This window comes from Tursiops truncatus, chromosome 9 (genome assembly GCF_011762595.2).
Source record: "Tursiops truncatus isolate mTurTru1 chromosome 9, mTurTru1.mat.Y, whole genome shotgun sequence".
NCBI classification, from domain to species: Eukaryota; Metazoa; Chordata; class Mammalia; order Artiodactyla; family Delphinidae; genus Tursiops; species Tursiops truncatus.
This window is the reverse complement of record NC_047042.1, coordinates 38862710-38882976: the sequence shown is the minus strand read 5'-3', so window position 1 is coordinate 38882976 and position 20267 is coordinate 38862710. Positions and strand designations below refer to the sequence as shown.

Below are 20267 nucleotides of genomic sequence, written 5' to 3'. Positions count from 1 at the left end.
CCCCTTCATATAGAAATCCCATAAAACACTGTTTTCAAGGAGTGAAAAATATTTTTAACCTCAGACTACTTTGAATTGCTGCTAATGGGCTAGAGAAGTGGACCATTTTGGTTGCGGATGCCAGCTTGCTCAAACTAACTTCTAAAATATTAAAACCTAGAATGGGTTTCAAATAAAAAGCTGCCATACAGAAGTTGTAATAAAATGGTTGAGATTCTATAATTAAAGAGTGGTAAGGCTTTGTAATTTCTAACCTGTTTTCAGTTCCCAGGTCTGTGATCAGTTAATCCAGGTATAAGGAGACCCACCTGCCATAAAGATAAGCAAATTCTAGCTGTTTTCCTACTTCTCAAATTTGCCCCATTCTCCCCATAAATCTTTTAATGTTCTGTTTATATTTAGGATTTAGTAGCTTCTTTTCAGGAAACATTGTTCTAGCCACAATTTGCCTTTAAAAGTATTTATTGTATCTTTAGTAACCAAGAGAGATGTGAGCATATAAACTATGGAAACAAGTAATCTGTCTGATATCCTTGTACTTCCTAATATAATATCGCGTGAAATTCTCATTCAAATGGTATTCCCAAGCAGAAAGAATTTTCATGATATTCAGCTTTACAAGTGAGTTGAAAGGGCTGTTAAAACAATCTCTTTCTGAAAATTGCTTAGTGTGCTTCTCAACTGTAAGTGCCCTATGTTTGGTTTGCTGTGGTTAGAGCTGCCAGAGAAAGTCTCACTGCCCCTGCCTGTTTTACACTCACTACTATGCATCACAGAAAATTTCAGAGACCTTGTATTTCCTTCTCAACTTTTTATCCTTAGGCAAATAAGCCTAATGAACTGATGACAGGTTTGGGAGTAGAAAAACAAGTTAGAAACAGTCCCAGTTTTATAACTCTTTGCTTCATGACCTTGAACATTCACCTAACCTCACCTCCACGGTCTAAAAGCCTCCCATATAATCACATAACTCGCTTGCAATACTCTTAAAATGTTTGCCTACAGACAAAGTAATCTAAAAAAACATCTCATGTGGTCATCCACATCATTACTGCCTAGAGAAATACATAAAACTTAACTTTATCTTTATAGGTGAGTAGAGAATCTCTGCCTTTCTGGTCAATTATTTTCACTCAAATAACAAGGTAAGTGTAGTCTCAACTGCCTAAATGCAGGACATAAAAATGGGAAAAAATTAATGAAGTTTTCTCAAAATGGATAAGATTTATAATTCAAGGTTTAGAGTAGTTCTCAGACTTATTTAGAATTTCTGTAAAATATATGTAAATGGGGACTGTACTGTGAAATCTGTAAGTTGGCAGATAAGTACTTCCGGCTAATAATATACCAATCTGATGGGGACTATTCATGCATATCTCAAAATGGCCATATACAAAATCTAAGAAGAGTGGTGGTGTTTTCAGTTCTAGTCAAGAAGAAGTAAGCACGTGCTGCCCTGTCTCTCCCACTGAAGGCAACTACAAACCCTGCACAGAATGCACGGAGCAGCTAACTGAGGATTGGTGAAAAGCAAATGACAGCACGTAGATTGGGGAAGGAAACCAGAGCATGAAGTGCCACTGAGCCAGTGACGACCTTTCTGTTTTTTCTCCCTTCTCATATTCCCCAGTCTGGAATTAAAGGCAGCTCAAAACCTGGAACTGTACACCAAGTACAGATGGAGAGCTCCAAGAAAAGCCCTGTGTTTCTGGGGTAGGAAATGAAGGACATACAGGGAGAGGTCAGAGAGGGTGAGAGAAGTATCTTGTGTCACTTCTCCCCCTCCCCCTCACCACCCCAATCTCTCCCATCCCAGTCTCCTGGCAATTCCATAGCAGTGGCAGGTGACTACAACTCCACTAAAGGAAAGCCCTTCTCTCTGGTCAGTGAAACTACGGTCCCAAAAGCATGGGCAAATACCTGCTGATTTTTTCCTCTCTTCATCCCCTTACCACAGGGCCCTGGAAGCAGATACTATATGAAGAAGTACATGGCAGTTCAGAGAAATGAGAGCCTTCTATTTCTAGTCAGAGGAGCCCTGGGAGTCAAAAAACATCAGGGAGATCCTAGAGTGGAGAGGGCCTCAAAAAGACTCTCTCTTAAAGTTGTATGTGATCTCCTGAGTTTATCCCTGAGCAGTGTATGCACAGATTTGACCTTATGAAGCATACTGACAATGCAGAGCACTGAATTAGGGGATAGACCACCACCCAGGTTCCAGATAAGCCTGTAGATCTTGTACATGTAGGATAAATCTAAATAACACTGCAAAAACTTTGAAAATTGAACTGACATTAGAACCACAGCTCACAGGCAGCAGACCCGGATTTGTGGCCTGAACCTAACTGGGTCATTTACCTGCTAAAATAGCAACAACAATAACAAACCAATATTCCCCACAAGAATTAAACAACACCTAGAGTCTAATAACATGATTGTATCATTGTTAGGATACAATCCAACATTTTTCAATATATGACGATCCAGGAAAATCTCAAAAACTCCCAAGGGGAAAGACAGCCAGTGATGCAACCTCTGAGATGATAAAAGTGTTGGAATTACCAGACAAGAAATTTACAGCAGCAACTATAACCATGCTCCAAGAAGTAATGGCACACACTCTTGAAATGAAAGGTAAGATAGAGACTGCCAGCTGAGAAATAGAGGATATGGAAAAAAAAAAAAAAAAAAAAAGAAACCAACTGAAAATTTTATAACAGAAAAACTCAACGACCAAAATAAAAGTTAACTGCATGGGCTCAAGAACAGCATGGAGATAAGAGAGGAAAAAGTCAGTGAGCTTGAATATAGATGAATAGATAGTATCCAATATGAGCAATAGAAAGAATAAAGAGGAAAGAAAAAATTAACTGAGACTCAGATATTGGGCTACTACAGAAATATCTAAAACATGTCATCAGAGTTTAGAAGGAAAGGAGAAAGACTGTGGTGCTTAAATCAGTATCTGAAGAAATAATGGCTGAAAACTTCCCAATTGGGCAAAAGACATAAACCTACAGATTCATGAAGTCCAGAGAAACTAAAACAGAATAAGCTTAAAGAAATCCATGCCCACTCAACAAAATCAAAGTACTGAAAAGTAAAGACAAGGGGAAACATTCCTGAAAGCAGCCTGAGAAAAACAATGCATTACCTATTGCAGAGCAATGATTCACATGTGGACTTCTCATCTGAAACCGTATTATGTAAAAGACACTATGTGAGGTATGATGAGGAATTGATGAAATCATAAAATGTTTACAATTAAGTCAGAAGAGCTGGACACATACACGCATTGCTGAAATACAAAGCTGTGCATTGGGATGGCATTAAGAAGATATTAACAGAGTCACAGGAGTATAAAGGATCAGGCAGTTATTTCAGACAAATGGGGAGTTAAAAGGTTTCATGAGGAAATTGTCGCTAAGTTTGGCATTGAAGGAAGGGATTTTATTTTATTTTTAGTATATATGCATTTATATCCCATCACTTTCCAGAAAGATTTTGAAGTAACTTATAAAAATATATATATATCCCAACAGCACAGGATAATTAATTCAGGCAAAATAATAAACTGTAGGTAAGATTAAATGAAAGAAATGCAAACCATGGGTCCTACAGAACGGCTGGAAGAAACCACAGATTTCCTGGGAGCCTGCTTGAAGGCCAGAAAAATGTGTCTATTTCTAAACCACAAAATAGGGGATGGAGATTGCAGGTACATAATTAAGCAGTATGAGTAGAAAGCCTTTGGAAAGTGGTCCCTATGAAGCATGGCTGGCTGATGGAAGCCTTGGGAGAATGATTTAATACCGTGACAAGGATATTGAACTCTACGCTGTGTGAAATGAGGAGGCAATGAACTTTGAGATCAGGGAGTTGGATGATCATAGTTATGTTGTTCAGCAGTAATTCTGGCAATGTGATGGATGGCTTTGGCTATACTGGGAAGCAAAAAATAATGTATTAAGTAAAGAGAAAAAATGTAAATAAGGTGAAAAAGAACTGAATTCTGTTATAAATGGTAGAGTTGTAACTGATTACTAATACAAGCCGCTGAGGGAGGCAACAAAACATCATAATTAAGGGAAAAGGCATTAGAGCCCACTGAATACCTCTAACTGTGTGGCCTTGGTCAAGTTGTTTGGCTTATCTGCTTCAGGTTTTTTTGTTTTTTTAATTTATGATATGGGAGTTATAATAACTTTACTGACTTCTTAGGGTTGTTTTGAGGATTAAATAAAAATCAATATGAATGTACAGAACAGAAACTAGTATACCATAAATGATGCTAAATATTGTTAAGCATTATTACCATGGTTTCTTCCAAACATCTCAACGACATCTCAGTGTTTTGTAAATTCAATTAGCCTTCATCTACATATCACTAAATTCCTGGGACTGGAAAATCTTACATTTATAAAATGTTTATTTTCTATCTTAATGTCCTGAGATTAAATTGTATTTCAGGAAATGATTTAAGATTAAATAACACTTTAAAATTATGATTATTTTAAATAATTACAACAAACACATAAGAAAAAATTTAATAGGCCCTGAAACACTGTTCCTCTTTTCAAAGAGCTTACATTTTAAAGCTGTGCTGAATATATTCTCTTTGCAAAAACGAGTGTCAAAATGAAGATAAACTCCAAGTAACTGCAGTGTCTAGGGCCATGGGAAAAAGATCCAGCCTTCCTAAGAGAGGGTACGAGCAAAGGCTAGGCAACTAGCCGATGTGTGAATCAACTAGAAGCTAGAGCCAGAGAAGCAAAGTGGCATGCAAGTCAGAAAGCAGCATCTTATAGAACGGTCCACTCAGTGGAAATGGGGACTGAAGGAGGCAGTGGCTCTTAGTGCACTAAATGACCAAGTATCTGTTCCAAGAATACTAGGGATCACACTTAAAGCAGTAAGACTACCAGGCTTGGCGGGGATTGGCTAATTACCAGCTCAGGGCTGAGTTGAGTGTTGAAGGTATTTAATACTAGAGGCTGAGACTGGGCAAGTGGGTCAGAGTCCTGAGAAGCATTATACCAAGGAAGGTATTTAAAACAGGCAAAGAGAGACCAAAACACATGTAAATGCCTTCCAGAAGTTGCCTTGACTTCAGCTATCACTTTCATATTTTACCTGTGGTCATTTCACCATTTAGCTTATGATCTGTTTGTGACGTCCCTCCCATTCTCTACCACGTGGAAGAAAGTTTCAGGAATCCTTTCTGACTTAATCATAGACAAAGCACCCAGAGTGATATTGCATTACAACCTGTTTGGGATTACTTTTCATAAAAATAACACAAGTAGTAACTAGTACATGACTATTAATATTTCAGTGTATTAACAGAATGTAGCCTATACAATGTGTAAAAGTTCAATCGTCCTATTTCAGGAAACAGAAAGATTACATCTTTTAAGGTTGAGAAAGTATTTCTTCTTCGATACATTCAAAATTCTTTGCTTTGCGAATGTAATGAATAAAGATAACTCAAAATAACTTTTACATGTATGTATATATGAAAAATATGTGAATGAATTGCTAGCCAACCTACATTATGTTCAGTGAAAGATTTAGTAGAAAGCAGTTTTTAAAATTATTATACTACCCCAAGAATTATTTAAGAAACTCACGAATTCAAAATGCACATGGCGTTGGCAGCCTAATGATGTGTGAGGCACAGTGCTACGCTCTGCAGGTACAGGGATGACTAAAATCATAGTGCCTGACCTTAATAAGCTTACGTCTACCCAGAGGCTAGTCAGAAAAGCCGATAACTTCAATTTAACGTAGTTAGTTCTTTGATAAAGCTATGAAGCACTGGGGCTGCGCTTTTAGACTAGTTGGGGTCAGGGACGGGACAGAGTGAAGGGAGGGGTGATATTCAAAACAGAATTTATGGAGGAGTGGCAGCATGAAATGAATCTCAAAAAATGAGTTGTGTAACTCAACTAAAGAAGGAGAAAGGTTTATTTGGGCAAGAGGAAAGTATATGAAAATATGAAAAAGAAGTAAGCGATGATAGCAGTGAAACAGGAAGCCCGATTCAAACTATATTTTATCAGATAGAAAGTAATTAAATGTTCTAATTGGAAGAGTGTCGTGGTGAGATTAGCATTTTCTAGTGATCGTTTTGGTAGAAAAGTGAAGGATGGATCTAAATAGAAAAAAAAACATGGGGATGGGGAAAGATTGGTGTCGCTATTGCTGAGAGTGAGGAGAAATGAAATGGGCCAAATCTAGGACAATGGTGGTAGGGATGAAAAGAAAAGAGTCCAGAAATATGCCATATTATCAAGTGGGCACAGTTAGTGAATTTTAGGGTATGGAGAGAAGTACAGGATGACTCTCAGATTTCTAGCTTAGGAAACACTGGGCTCCACTAACTCAATATGGGAAAGGGAGGAGCAGGAATTTCGGAATTGTAAGAAAAAGTCATTATATGGTGGATGGGGAGGAGATGGAAGGAGGTACCTGATGCGTTCATTTTGGTTACACTGAATTGGAGGCTTAGCATGGTCACTCCTCACTTAATGAAACTTTACTAGACACCCATCACTCAGAATAAATTGGGGTGGGAGGGCTGGGTGTGCAGATACAAAATGAAATCTGACCGAGTGTCTGACCTCCCATATATTACTGCTCTTCCTTGTCTCCCCCCTAAGCTGTTCATTTTTTTCTCCCCACAATGGGAACATACGGACAACAGAGTCAGTATGTTTGAAGCGGTCAGGAGGAAGGAATGGGGAGGAAGATAGGAAGGGGAATATAGTTAGGCTCTGGAGTCCACCCTAAAGAAAGGCTCTTCATGAACTGTTTCAATACAATGTCTTCTAGAATTAATTGTGTCTTTAGTTTGTTATGCTTGTTAACATAGCTAACTGTTAAATGGCTAAAATCCATCCTCTGTTAACTCAGTGACTATTACAAAACTGTGAACAAAGGAGTATCTAACAAGTTTCTGTTGACTACTTTATAGTGAGATAATTTAAAAGGTCCTAAAAATAATCACAACATGTGAAGAGACAGTTTTAAGCTTTTTGTTTTTCCTGGTAATTGGAACTTAGGATTAGTGAAATTTGTAAGTAAATATTATCTTATTTTTTTTCAATTACTTTTTTTTATTGTGATACAATATATGTAACATAGAATTTACCATTTTAACCATTTTTAAGTATACAGTTCAATGGCCTAAGTACACTCACACTGTCGTGCAACCACCAACACACCTATCTTCAGAATTTATATTACTCTGATTCTTAAAAAAATATTAACTGATGTAAGAATCAAGACCCACTCATCACATGATTTTCTATTTTATATATTCCACTTAAAGAAAAGCAGAACTTCTGCTGTGCTCTAAAATTATATCTAGAGCAATTTCTTCATAAATTGAGTATCAGCTTATGGATATTTAAATTCAGCGAAGAATTTTAACATTCTACCATTTTTATGTTCTGTAAGAGAAACGTGTTATTCAGTTGAAGCAAAGAACACTCTTAAGTTCAACCATACCAACACTATGAATACTAAATACTCTCTTCAGTTAAAGTGAAATTTAAAGTTCAGATCTCCATGTGGTTCTAGGAAAAGAAGAGTAGGCCAGGATGCGAAATAACAATAACGAGCCATAGTCTAGTACAGTTCTTGGTCCACTGTGTTGACTGCAATAAATGTTTTAAATGAATAAGAGAGTTTACACGGAGAGAAAACTAAATAGTCGTTATATAAAAATTAGTAACTTAACAATTGTTTAGATCATGATAATTAATAAGTGAAACGAATATCGTGTTACTCGCTGAGAGAAAAGTTAACAAAAGAGTCATTAGAAGAGCTTGTGTGAAATAAGCTACAAGTATTATAACGCACTAATTACATTTTAATAGATAAAGACTTTTTAAAGCTAGGGAGAGGCAGTAAGTGATTTATCAAAGGTCATACTCTGGAGCGGAGGGTCACAGGGGATGGCCTGGGGCCTTCTCAGGTGGAGATCCAGCGTGGGGAGTAGTCATGAAGAGTGCAGACAGTGGAGCCAGGCTACATGCGTTTCAAGTTCTACTCTGCCACTTACTATCTGGGTGGAATCAGGCAAACTATTTAACCTTTGTCGGCCTCAGTTGCTTCATCCACAAAATGAAGCTTATTATAGGATTTCTGTGAGAATTAAATTTGTCAATACAGGTCAAGTGTCTCAAACTATGTGGCACAAACTAAAAGCTTAATAAATGTTAGATATTTTTATTGCCATTAATCTTTCTTGATTTAAAACATGGCACAGGGACTAAATTTCCCTTCTCCCTGAGAAGAGTCCAAAGGAATGCAAAGTACTCATGGAAGGTGTTCTGTTTCACTGTCTTTCATTTATTCTTTTGTGACCCAGGCTGAAGAAAAGTGACCTTTCATTAAGACAAGAATACTGCTTCTACCACTGCCACTACCATCCTGCAACATGACCACAATCACCACCACCACTGTGACTACCATCAGTGACAGCAACTCTACCAGTTCATCATTACCACCATCACCACCATCACCACTACCACCAGCATCATCAGAACTACCGTCACCATAAGTTTCACCACTTTTTCCACCATCACCATCGTGATGTTACCCCTAGCACCATCATCCTAATCTTTACCAACAGCACATCGTCACCACCACTGGAAACAACAAAAACAAGACCTTTAATATCCATGTGAGTGTAAACGTGAATTCAGAAGTGTCACTGGCAGAGTGAAGAAAAACAAGATGTAAATATATACATGCTAGTAAAAGGAGGAACAGGAATTTTTTTAAAGGATATTTGGAACCAAGTACAGAGATAGCAGTAGGCATAGGAAGTAGTCATTTTTGAAAGATTTTTTGGCAAGTTTGTCTTACATTATTATTACATAATTAATGGATTTCACAAACTTAGGGTTCAATTAGCTAAAGGAATATACCAGGAGTAAACAAAAAGTCATATTTATGTGCTGTACACAAAGATTGAGCCAAACGCTTCCGAGTAAAACCAACAGAAAGGTAAAAATTAAGACTCCCATGTTATATGCTAAGCTGCGCTCTTTGAAATTGGTAGCTAACTAGTGGTTAAGAGAACGGGCTGTAATCAGAGTCCTGGGTTTGAGTTCCATTATGTGCTACATACCTGACCTTGAGTAAGTTATCTGACCTCCTAAGGACTCAGTTTTCTCCATCTGAAAAATGGTGATATCCGTTATTTAGAGTTTGTGTGAATATTTAATGAACACTAATATAATGTTGTATGTCAATTATTTCTCCAAAAACCCCCAACACCACTCACTTGCAACCATGTTAACACCAGCACTTAGCACAATGCTTGTATTAATCTAAGATTAAGACCTACCTACCTCTAAAAAAAATTTTTTTTAAAAATTAAAAAAAAAAAAAAAGAACCTTGTCACTCCCTAAACACTTCCCCCTCCCAATTTTAACCACGGAGTAAATGGTACCCTCATTCACAGATAACAGCTACCCTCCATTCATCCCTTTCCCTCATTCCAATCCCTCATCACAAAGGGAACTCATTAACAACTTCTCCCTGTTTCACCTCCACAGTGTAGCTCAAATCCACCCACTTCCTGGCCCCTTCTGCTGCCGAAGCCCAGACCACTCTGATAAACCCCGTCTCCCAGCTGCTACTCAGTACAATCCATTCTCCACATAGCAGCTAAGGTGAACTTTAAACTTGTAAATCAGATGATACTTAAATCTTCCAATAGTTTCCTACTGCACTTAGAATCAGATGCTAATTCTTTACCATCATTTTTTCTACTTGATCTGTCCCCTGCCCATCTTTTCTACTTTACCTCTTACACTCTCACCCTACCTCTAAAAATTGTCGTTCCGTCATCCTTCTTACTGTTTAACATACTGAGCTTTTGACCCTCCTTTCAAAAAGGGCTCCCAGACTCACTTGTCTAAAGTAGTACTCTTCGGGCTTCCCTGGTGGCGCAGTGGTTGAGACTCTGCCTGCGGAGGCAGGGGACACGGGTTCGTTCCCCGGTCCGGGAAGACCCCATGTGCCGCGGAGCGGCTGGGCCCGTGAGCCATGGCCGCTGAGCCTGCGCGTCCGGAGCCTGTGCTCCGCAACGGGAGAGGCCACAACAGTGAGAGGCCCGCGTACCGCAAAAAAATAAAAATAAAACTAAAAAAATAAAGTAGTACTCTTCATACTCCATCCAGTTCCTCTTTGTCATTTTTCATAACGCTAGTAATCAAAAGTTATATTTATTATGCGTCTGTTTATAATTATTAATTTATTTAATCTCCTATTATCAGAATGTAAGTTCCTTGAGGACAATTATATTATTGAATACATTCTATTCCATGTTCTATTATTCCTATGTTTTATTATTGATCATGACGTATATTATTGATCAGGTTTCTATTCTTAGTGCCAAGAGAAGTGCCCAGCATATTATTGAAATGCAATAAAATGTTCACTATACAAATGAAATTTAGGGAGATCTAAATGTCTGAGTGAAATAATATCTCAGTATGCAGAGAACAACTACAATGGTCGTTTTTCTATAGAGAAGGAAGACCTCAAATCCCCAAGTGGAGGCAAAAGAACAGATGGGTAATAAATTCAGGGAGAATTATGTTTGACGATCCCATAAATACTTTTCTTATAAGTCCTTCTGAAATAAGTACAAGAAAGGTTAAGAGAAACTTTATCAATTTTGCTTACTTCCAGAGTTTATAATTGATCTACGGTATCCAAAGATTATACTTTCGCTAACACAAACATTCAAATGCTAATCATTGCCAAAAAAAAAAAAGGTACTGGGTGATAGGTCCAAAGCTTAGGTATTGTGATTATTTACTTATAGGAGTATGTGATTAGTTAGTTATGGGAATATATAGTATCTGGGAAGCAACATTGAAAGTGACAGCATTTTAATTACTCTGTACTCACGGTGCATGGGGTCTGCATCCATGGTTCCCCATCGATCTGCATTGGCAGAGACTTGCTAGTCCTGGGGAAAAATATTTCATTTTAAGTTTAACATGGAAATACTTGATACAACAGACTATATGTCCCATAAAAAATTATGAGACCAGGGAATGCAAATATGGTAATAACTGGGCTCTGCACTCAAGTTATCTCTTTGAACGGAACTTCAACTTTTTTTTTTGGCCACACCACGTGTCATGTGGGATCTTGGTTTCCCAACCACGGATCAAACCCGCACCCCCTGCACTGGAAGCTCGGAGTCTTAACGACTGGACCACCAGGGAAGTCCTGGAACTTCAACTCTTGACTATTAATGAATACTTTGAAAGGTGTCTTCCTTACAGGAATGTTAAGAGTTTCCTGGTAACTGTCGTGATATAAACAAAAATTCTGGATGCCAAAAGACAAATGTAGTGTTTATGTCTAATGCCACAATCAGAATTCCTACAGCCAAAAGGGCCTCCCTTGTTTTCATGCAAACCCACATTGTAAATGTGGAGAAAAAGTGTTTGACATCTCAGATTTTCCAGTATCAGCACTTTCATATATATAACACCAATTATATCTGTGCTATAATCTGTGGTTTTATGTTACGGTAAAAATAGACCTTTTCTCTACAGGTAAAATTTTGAAAAAAATGTTTTTTGTAAAGATTGAAATGTAATACACATATAAAATTTTACTTTATAATAATCTATTATTTAATTTATAGAAGCAATGGTAGACTTTAGTCCATGAAAGAATGTAAGTTAATGGTGCGTCAACAGTGTTTTCATTGGGTAATTTGCCTGGTAGATACTTTGATGCTTCAGTAAATTAAACTGAGTGTGAGCCAGATTAGAGGGGGTAGAATTTGTATGTTAGAATTGTATCCACGGTCTCAACAAAAGAGAATCAAATTCCAATGGACATGGTAAGTAACAGTGAACCAACACTTTGTAAATACTGTCATTTTCATTATTTTGAAATATATCAGCATTAATCACTGATAACTTGAGGCACAGATAAAACAAACATGGTTATCAGAGTCTTGTATGGCTTTAATTAATTTGTAGTTATGCCATGTCAACCTCCTTTCTCAATTACAGAGAAAGAGCTACCTGATGACCACAGAGGAGCACTGAGCCAGCCGCCGCCCAGCACTTTTCAGTCCTGTGTATATTTGCCCCATCTCCATAGCTCCTTCCAAGCCAACCACCTCCAGCAGCTGATCGCTCAGATCTGAAAGAAAACAGAAACCTTGTAAATTACAGTGCATATGCATATGTGCACAATTTCATGTCATTAGATGTTCTGGAAATGAAAAATGAAAGCTACTTCACAAAGAAAGCTTCTCTGTCTTGGATACTCTACTAAAAGTAACGACAAGATGGCCTACTTTTGAAACTCTCAGTTTAACCAGACCCTGAGGTGCTGTGGGAAAAGATGTGCTGTCAGCTTATTCTAAAACAAAACGGGAAGAATGGATTCTGAGCCAAATAATGCCAAAAAATATACCAGTAGTTTTTAACATCAACAAACTTAACGTTATTCCACATGTATATATGGAACGTTTTACATCCCACAGCAGACATTTGGCGGCAGCAAATACACATTTCAATACTATAAATAAAGTATGAGGATATGCTGTCAAACATGATTTTGTTAAATTACTCGAAAAAAAGACCTTAGAGATCATGGAATTAAAGTTTCTCAATTTAAAGATAAGACTTGAGGCCCTAAATCATTGAGTGACTCGTCCAAAGTCATAGGTAAACTTGAGCAGGATGTCAAGTTTTTCTTGAATTTGAAAAATAGAAATTTTTTTTTTTTATGATAAGGAATGTGCTACCAAATTCTACTTGGGAGTAGGTTTGATAATTAGCACAATACAATCATAATTTTTTTTTTTTTTACCAGAGGACAGTAAAAAGAGGCTAATAGTATTACATATTGCTTGTCGACTGTTTCCTAAGTGCCTGTCACTGGATTAGTCACTCTCTGTATATCACCTTACTGGCTCCCCCCCCCCCAAAACCAGTTTAAGACAAATATGATTATTAGAATTTACAGAGAGAGAAGCTAAAAATTAGAGAAGTTAATTTATTCATATTAACATACATAGGAAGTGACAGAGACAAAATTTGAATCCAATCACTCTGAGGCCTAACCACAATGCTGTATTTGATAAATGAGCCATACCAAAGAGAGATACTTTTAAAACTTATAGAAGTATTTCTCATTTAGGGAGTGAGAGTGTTCTGTGTGAGCTCCAAAGTCCTTTTTCAACCTGAAGACTTTCACTCAGTGGGAAAGCAGAGGAAGTACTAACGTCAGTAAAAGCCGACAGAGCGCGGTCTCAGCACACAGCCCCTTCGCTTACTTATTTGGCTCAGAACGCCTGAACCCTTGATTTGAAGGTAACATTCTAGATGCACATATATGATCCTTTTCTATACTGATATTTTCATGTAATCCCATGTATTTTCAAATGTCAATAAATTGTTTAGTATTGTTTTAGCAGCAACAAAAGCTGGAGGGGGTGGCATAGAGTGGCACAGGGTAGGGCATGATGATTATACAGATAACCATGTAATAGCTAGTCGTAGCTGAGGGTGGACTTGAAGAAAAACCAGCATGTGTGTGTTGTATGTACTCCATTTTGTACAGAAAGCCCTCATTCCCCACTAATGAATCCATTTGAGCACGAAGTTCAGAGAAATAAATGATATATTTTCAGCGTTGTTCAAATGTGTGGTGAATAGCACTTTGAAATCTCAAAGTTTGCCAGGCCCATGATCTTTGGCAAATTTTATATAGGCCCTGAAAACAAAAAGTGTAACCAATCCACTGTATTTTTTTTTGAAGAGAACTGACTTAAAAAAAACTATTATTTTTTAAACTTTAAGCTCTAGCTGCAGCATGAGATTTCTTCACGTGGACACGATCATTCAGCTACCAGATCAAATGTTAACAAGTCCTAATAACCGAGAACATTCACCTTGCTGTTCTAAACCCTATTTAGACTCACTTCTCATGAAACTTATTCTGTGTTTCTAGTTTAAATTTATGTTGCCAAGAACAGATGGACAAGGAATGGAAACATATTCTTTCAGCTGTAGCCGGCACTAAAATGTGCTTGGCTCTATAGCCTGGGTGTTAATATACGCATTTTTTAGATACATGTCAACCAGCAAACTGCACTGTGGCAAGCACTAAAACCCCAGATGTGTGTCTGGTGATATTTATAAAACAACAACCACCACAAAAGTGAAGTTCATATTTAGTATTATATATTTTCCACTGCTTGATAGGTGAAACGTTATGCTGATTTCTGTAAGGATCTGGTTGATGGAAACTATGCTACAAGAAATGAAATACTTTCTCACAAGAGAGTTAATCTGTATAAGCCCTAACTTCTCCATGAATCACAGGGATTGTCTACACCCACACCATATTGCTACTGTCTACCACCCTCCTTCTGATTTTTTTCTTTCTTTTAATTTGTCTTTGTTTTTCTCCCTGCAAAAATGCCATGAAAATCAATTCTACCATTAATAATTGGTAATGAAGACATTTCTTACAGATTTAGAAGACCTAGGCTTTCAAACTTTCATGTTCTTGCTAACACAAAGAACTGTAGAGAAATGGTGGTCTATTTACTAGCTCTGGTCAAAGTAAATAAATACCATATTCCTTCTAATTAAGTGCTCAGAAAAAAAAGAAATTCTAATTTGTGCTACATAAATTTGCTCCCATAAACACTGACATTTTTTTATACAGGAGCCTGCAACGTCTGTGTACAATTGCTGCCTCTTACATACTGTCTTTGAGGTCAGGGTCCTGACTGACTTCAGACAAAGATAATTTCTATATAATTTTGAATTCTGTTTCTACATGCGGTATCATCTAGAAACATCAAAGACTTCCTCACGTCACATTCTAGCTAAAATTCACTTTAAGTGCAGGTCCCTTGGGATGTCATAACCAACCAGATTCACCTCCTTAATTGGTCTGCTACCTGGCTATTGCTTTCATACTTAAAAGTAGGAGTAGTGAACTACAGCCCATGAACCGAATCCAGACCACTGCCTGTTTTTGTATGGCTTGCAAGAATGGTTTTTACATGTTTACAAATGGAAAAAAAAAATTAAATGACATATTGTGACATCTGAAGATACATTAAATTCAAATGTCACCATTCACAAATTAGTTTTTATTGGGACACAGCCACTCATTCGTTTAGGTTTTGTCTATGTCTGCTTTCACACTACAATGGCGGAAGAGAGTGGCTGCAGCAGAAATCACATGGCCCAGAAAACCTGCAATATTTATTATTCGTACCTTTAGAGAGAAAGAGCCAAACTCTGCTTAAGAAAACATTAACTACTTTGGGCCACTGAGTTTTTCACTTTAGTACTGCCACTATAAATCCTAATGGCATCACAGTGAGTGGCCTGAAAGACATAATGTCCGAGCACTCATTCCTCAGTGTGTGTATTGGTGCGTAAAAGAGCTGCTCTCAACCATGGCATCTCACCACACTCATGTACTGTGAGGTTTCTTATAATCAGTTTGTTATCAATCATGTAATACCAAAGTTTCTAAATAACTCGGTTACAAAAGAAACTAGAGCAGCTTCACATTCAGCATTACGCTCAGTCATTGCATCTGGTTGGCTTTCTTGCGTGTGAAAGTAGAATCATAGGTAGGAAGGCAGAAGTTGCATCTGGGCCAGGAGATGCAGGTGAGAGCTCCCCCTGGGGGTGTCATCCGCTGAGCACTGAGAAAGCCTGACCTCCTGATATTGGGAAGTGTGTCTATTCCAAGGAAGATAGTGCTTTTGATCAATTAATGATATGAGATATACTTCTGAAGGGGAAAAATAGTACGTTCCTGAAAGAGTTAGCATATCTTTCCAAATTGCTCCAGGGGTACAACAGAGGCAACAGAATCTGCCAAATTTGGTATTTTCATATTTAAAATAGAGAGTCTAGAAGAGGTACTTCAGAGGGAAGAAACTTAATGAAATAAGCAAAACTGGCATATGGTAGAGCAAGATTCTTAACACGGGTCAGTGACTCTGAATGCAGAAGAATGTAACTTTTTCACTAACATGTAATTGAAATTAAGCACTTCTTTCAATTATAAATTTAGGCAAGAAACCATAGTCGTAGTAGAAATATCTCTGACTTTGGCACTGACAGATATCATAGATATTTCCATATCACATTACAGTTGTTGCAATATTTCAAAATTCTATTTATAGTAATCTTTACTGACACCTTAATAATTATTGAGCCCCTCCCAGATTTCTAAAGGTAATTTATTAATATGGGAAAAGAATCTAAAAGAGTGGATATATGTATATGTATAACTGATTCACTTTGCTGTATACCACTGTAAATCAACTATACTCCAATAAAAATATTTTTAAAAGAAGCACATATATTACTAAATCAAAATCTTAACCTTTCAATATAATTGATTTCCTTTGTAATCCTGCATATTTTTTTGTGAATTTAAAAACATTACTCTGAGAGTCAGTAGATTTCACCAGACTGGCAAAAAGGACTATAATTCAAAAATGATAAGAAACTCTACTTTAGAGTTTAATTTGCCTTATGACTTTGTATATCTTTTCCTGAACATTGTAAGTGCTGCATTAGTGCTACACAGGGAATCAGGGGTATGAAACGTAAAATCTGAAAGTCAGGGGTGCGGTATAGATTTGAGAACACAGGAGCAGAACAGCTAATAAATGGGTAATATTTATTCGTAGCTTAGGCTCTTCGTTTTTGACAGTTATACCCTGATAATATGTCTCATTATGTAATTGTTTCAGACTGCCATATGTAGGGAACAGAAGAGGATGCATTACGAACACAGACTGAATGTGGGTTGTAGCATTTTGGCATCTCGTTGAATACAGTGTGTACTGAAGGGAGAGGAATGGGGTGGAGGCAGGGCAGGACATACTCCTTCATGCATGGTGTCCAGCAACATGCTGCAACACAGGGGGCAGCTATGTCCTGGGGCACACTCATTGACTCAGCAAGGACATTTTGTCATCACCTAAATTGCTAATTGTACCACCAACAATTAAGTCCTTATTTGGCCAGGGCGAGACGAAGCTAGCTATAGAGTTGTACCTTCTGATTGTGGGTAGATTATATGCCTTCCAGTGATGCTCGTTTTATCTAGCAGACATTTGAAACATGCCTGAGGATCCAGAATAAACTTTTAAAAAGCCAAGGGATGTATGAAATTCCTCCATCAAAGCAAACGCTTCAAGGATTCTTTTCTAACATGTCCATCTATTGCCCGTTGATTTTTTTTTTTTAATAAATTTATTTATTTTTGGCTGCGTTGGGTCTTTGTTGCTGGGTGCAGGCTTTCTCTAGCTGCGGCGAGCGGGGACTACTCTTCGTTGTGGTGCGCGGGCTTCTCATTGCGGTGGCTTCTCTTGCTGCAGAGCATGGGATCTGGGCGTGCGGGCTTCAGCAGCTACGGCTCTCCGGCTCTAGAGTGCAGGACCAGCAGCTGCGGCTCACGGGCCCAGCTGCTCCACGATCTTCCCGGACCAGGGCTCGAACCCGTGTCCCCTGCATTGGCAGCCAGGCTCCCAACCACTGCGCCACCAGGGAAGTCCTGCCCATTGATTCTTAATTTACATGTACTCCCCATGAACATAAATAGCTATTTTCCTCTACCTCCAAAAATTAGAAAATGCAATTAGCAAAGGGCCCGAGTGGACAGAGCTAAGCAAAAATGTATTAATATGAACTCTGTGTTTCACAGTACAAGTATATTTAAAGCAAAATGTTAGCACCTCAGGGAACCTACTATACAATTACAGGTCTATCAAGAAAATGGAGATTATGTATATGGTACGCCTACTATGAGCAGGCTCTCTTCTAAGGGATTTACAGGCATTTTTTCCATTTAAGACTCCCCATAATTCCTTGAGGCTGGTATTATTCTCCCCAGTTTATTGATGAGGAAACTATGTTACCAGTTCAAGTCTTCACACATAGTTGAAAATCTGGTTTTCCAGCTAGGTTTCTTGACTCCAAAATCCATGTTATTGTACATATTGACCACAGTAAGAACTAACCAATTAAATGTTATCAGTAATTGAAAGAAAAAATACTACAAAGAAATATGTGATAGCTTAAAATGGTACCATTAATAATCCCATCAGTAAATCATTTCAGATGCTGTCACCAAATTATAATACAGTATAAAACTCTCATTCACAATGCTACTCCAGGTCATGTGTGTGAATTACACTGTGAAGAGTCTATAAGAAGGCTGAGAAACACAAAATACTTTTTGAAAGGACTTCTATCCAAAGTAGTCAGAAAATAAAAACGAAAAAGTTTAGAATGTAATACACAAACGGATTAAAGAGAGTTATGAAAATCTAGCAGTGTGAAATATCCCATTCTTTGCTGAAATCTGAAAAAATAAGGAGTTAAGGTATATACATAAATATATGTACAGCGGAATCACATGCCTGACTTTAAAAATGACTTTTAAAGAATAGATTTCATCATCTCTTTTAAAGCCATCTGTTTTTTAAAAACAACCAGCTAGAGCTGACTATAACTTCGTGTATTTTCATTCTAAAATTCGGAACTTCCCTAAATGGATCCAAAAATAAAGTAAAGGCCAGAAATCATAGTGTGGCATGCTGTCAACACCTCTCTATTGTGACCAAAGTAGTTCAGGGCCTGCAACCACTTTGTTACGGCGTACTTGAAAGATGACCTTCACCTCAGGACACACAACCCAAGAAATCGTACGCATTTCATTCACAAGGCCATAAAGAGCCAGCTTAAAGACTTCCCACAGCAGTCTGTTACAACTGGCAACGTGGATTATCAGTAAATGTAAGCAGAGAGTTTATGAGCACAAGCTAGCAGTGAATCTGAACACTGCTGCTTCTGGGATCTTGAGTCAGTTTGTTCTCGTTAAGCTTGGTGGAGGGAGTGAAGGCTGTCGCTTGTTTTCTGTGTGAATGAGCCATTAGTCTGTGAGGGGATGTTTTCACAGCACCATGCCTCCCCTGCCCTCTTCCATAAACCAAGCTACTTCATGTGTCTCCTCATATTAGTGCCATCACTAAACAAAGCGAGTGCCCATGTACGAAGGCTGATGTCAGCAAATTCTGAGTTAACTTCTGGAGGGGCATCCTGCATCATAACACTGATACCTGCTAAGGGGCTAAAGTCACAACCAATCCTTACTCTCCTAAGAATTAAGCAGTTCCAGGGCTTCCCTGGTGGTGCAGTGGTGAGGAATCTGCCTGCCAATGCAGGGGACACGGGTTTGAGCCCTGGTCCGGGAGGATCCCACATGCCGTGGAGCAACTAGGCCCAAGCGCCACAACTGCTGAGCCTGCGCTCGGGAGCCCGCGAGCCACAACTACTGAGCCCATGCACCGCAACTGCTGAAGCCTGGGCGCCTGGAGCCCATGCTCTGCAGCAGGAGAAGCCACTGCAACGAGAAGCCCACGCATTGCAACGAAGGGTGGTCCCCGCTCGCCACAACTAGAGAAAGCCTGCGCGCAGCAACGAAGACCCAACGCAGCCAATAAATAAATAAAATTAAAAAAAAAAAGAATTGGCTACCATCTTTAAAAAAAAAGAATTAGGCAGTTCCAACAATTAAAAGACAACTTAAAATCCAATTTAGTAGAGGGTAGTGCCAATATTATTTTACATATGGCTATGTATGTGATCTTTATATTCAATTTCCAGAAGCACTATGCACACCAGTTTTTTATTGAAATGTATTACAGAATATAATAGGATAGATTTACTGTCGCCTTATTTTAATTTCAACAAAATATGAAACACACTTGTGAAAAGGTAAAATTTTTAAATCATGGTAGTACATTTGAACTAATTTATAAACTTAAGGCTCTAAATTAAAGACAAAATATAATTGTGAAGAATAGTGATTTATACTAAAAATCATCCTGTATAAAAGAGCTGGTTTGGATATCCAATTATACCTGGTAACAGATAAATATTATACCCCTAGCAAGAGACTGAGGAACCCTAATACATTGGGGTTACTGTGCTTTCTCAGGCCATTTGCATAAAAGCACTGCTGGTCAGAAGTAAATCCTACTCTTCTGGCAGTCTGTCTTCAGAAAGGAGGCTACATAACTAGATAGAATGAAATCCAAATCTTCTTTGGAACTTTTTGATAGCGGTTAAAATATAGGATTATATCCTGAAATCTGGTGTCCTGCCAGAGAGCCCTTGAAAACCTGCTGAGTTCAAGGCTCTGCACAACAGGA

At 38.1% G+C, this 20267-nt stretch overlaps 1 protein-coding gene across 1 annotated transcript in view; it reads right to left on the bottom strand.

The window, feature by feature from the left end:
* LOC101327464 (diacylglycerol kinase beta) overlaps nucleotides 1–20267 on the bottom strand; it is a 505632-nt gene that overhangs the window by 28308 nt on the left and 457057 nt on the right. The window contains exons 20-21 of the mRNA XM_073809660.1: nucleotides 12076–12196; nucleotides 10937–10997 (exon numbers count right to left, since the gene is read on the bottom strand). Coding sequence (XP_073665761.1) covers nucleotides 10937–10997; nucleotides 12076–12196 — 182 coding nt within the window. The remainder of the gene's footprint in view (nucleotides 1–10936; nucleotides 10998–12075; nucleotides 12197–20267) is intronic.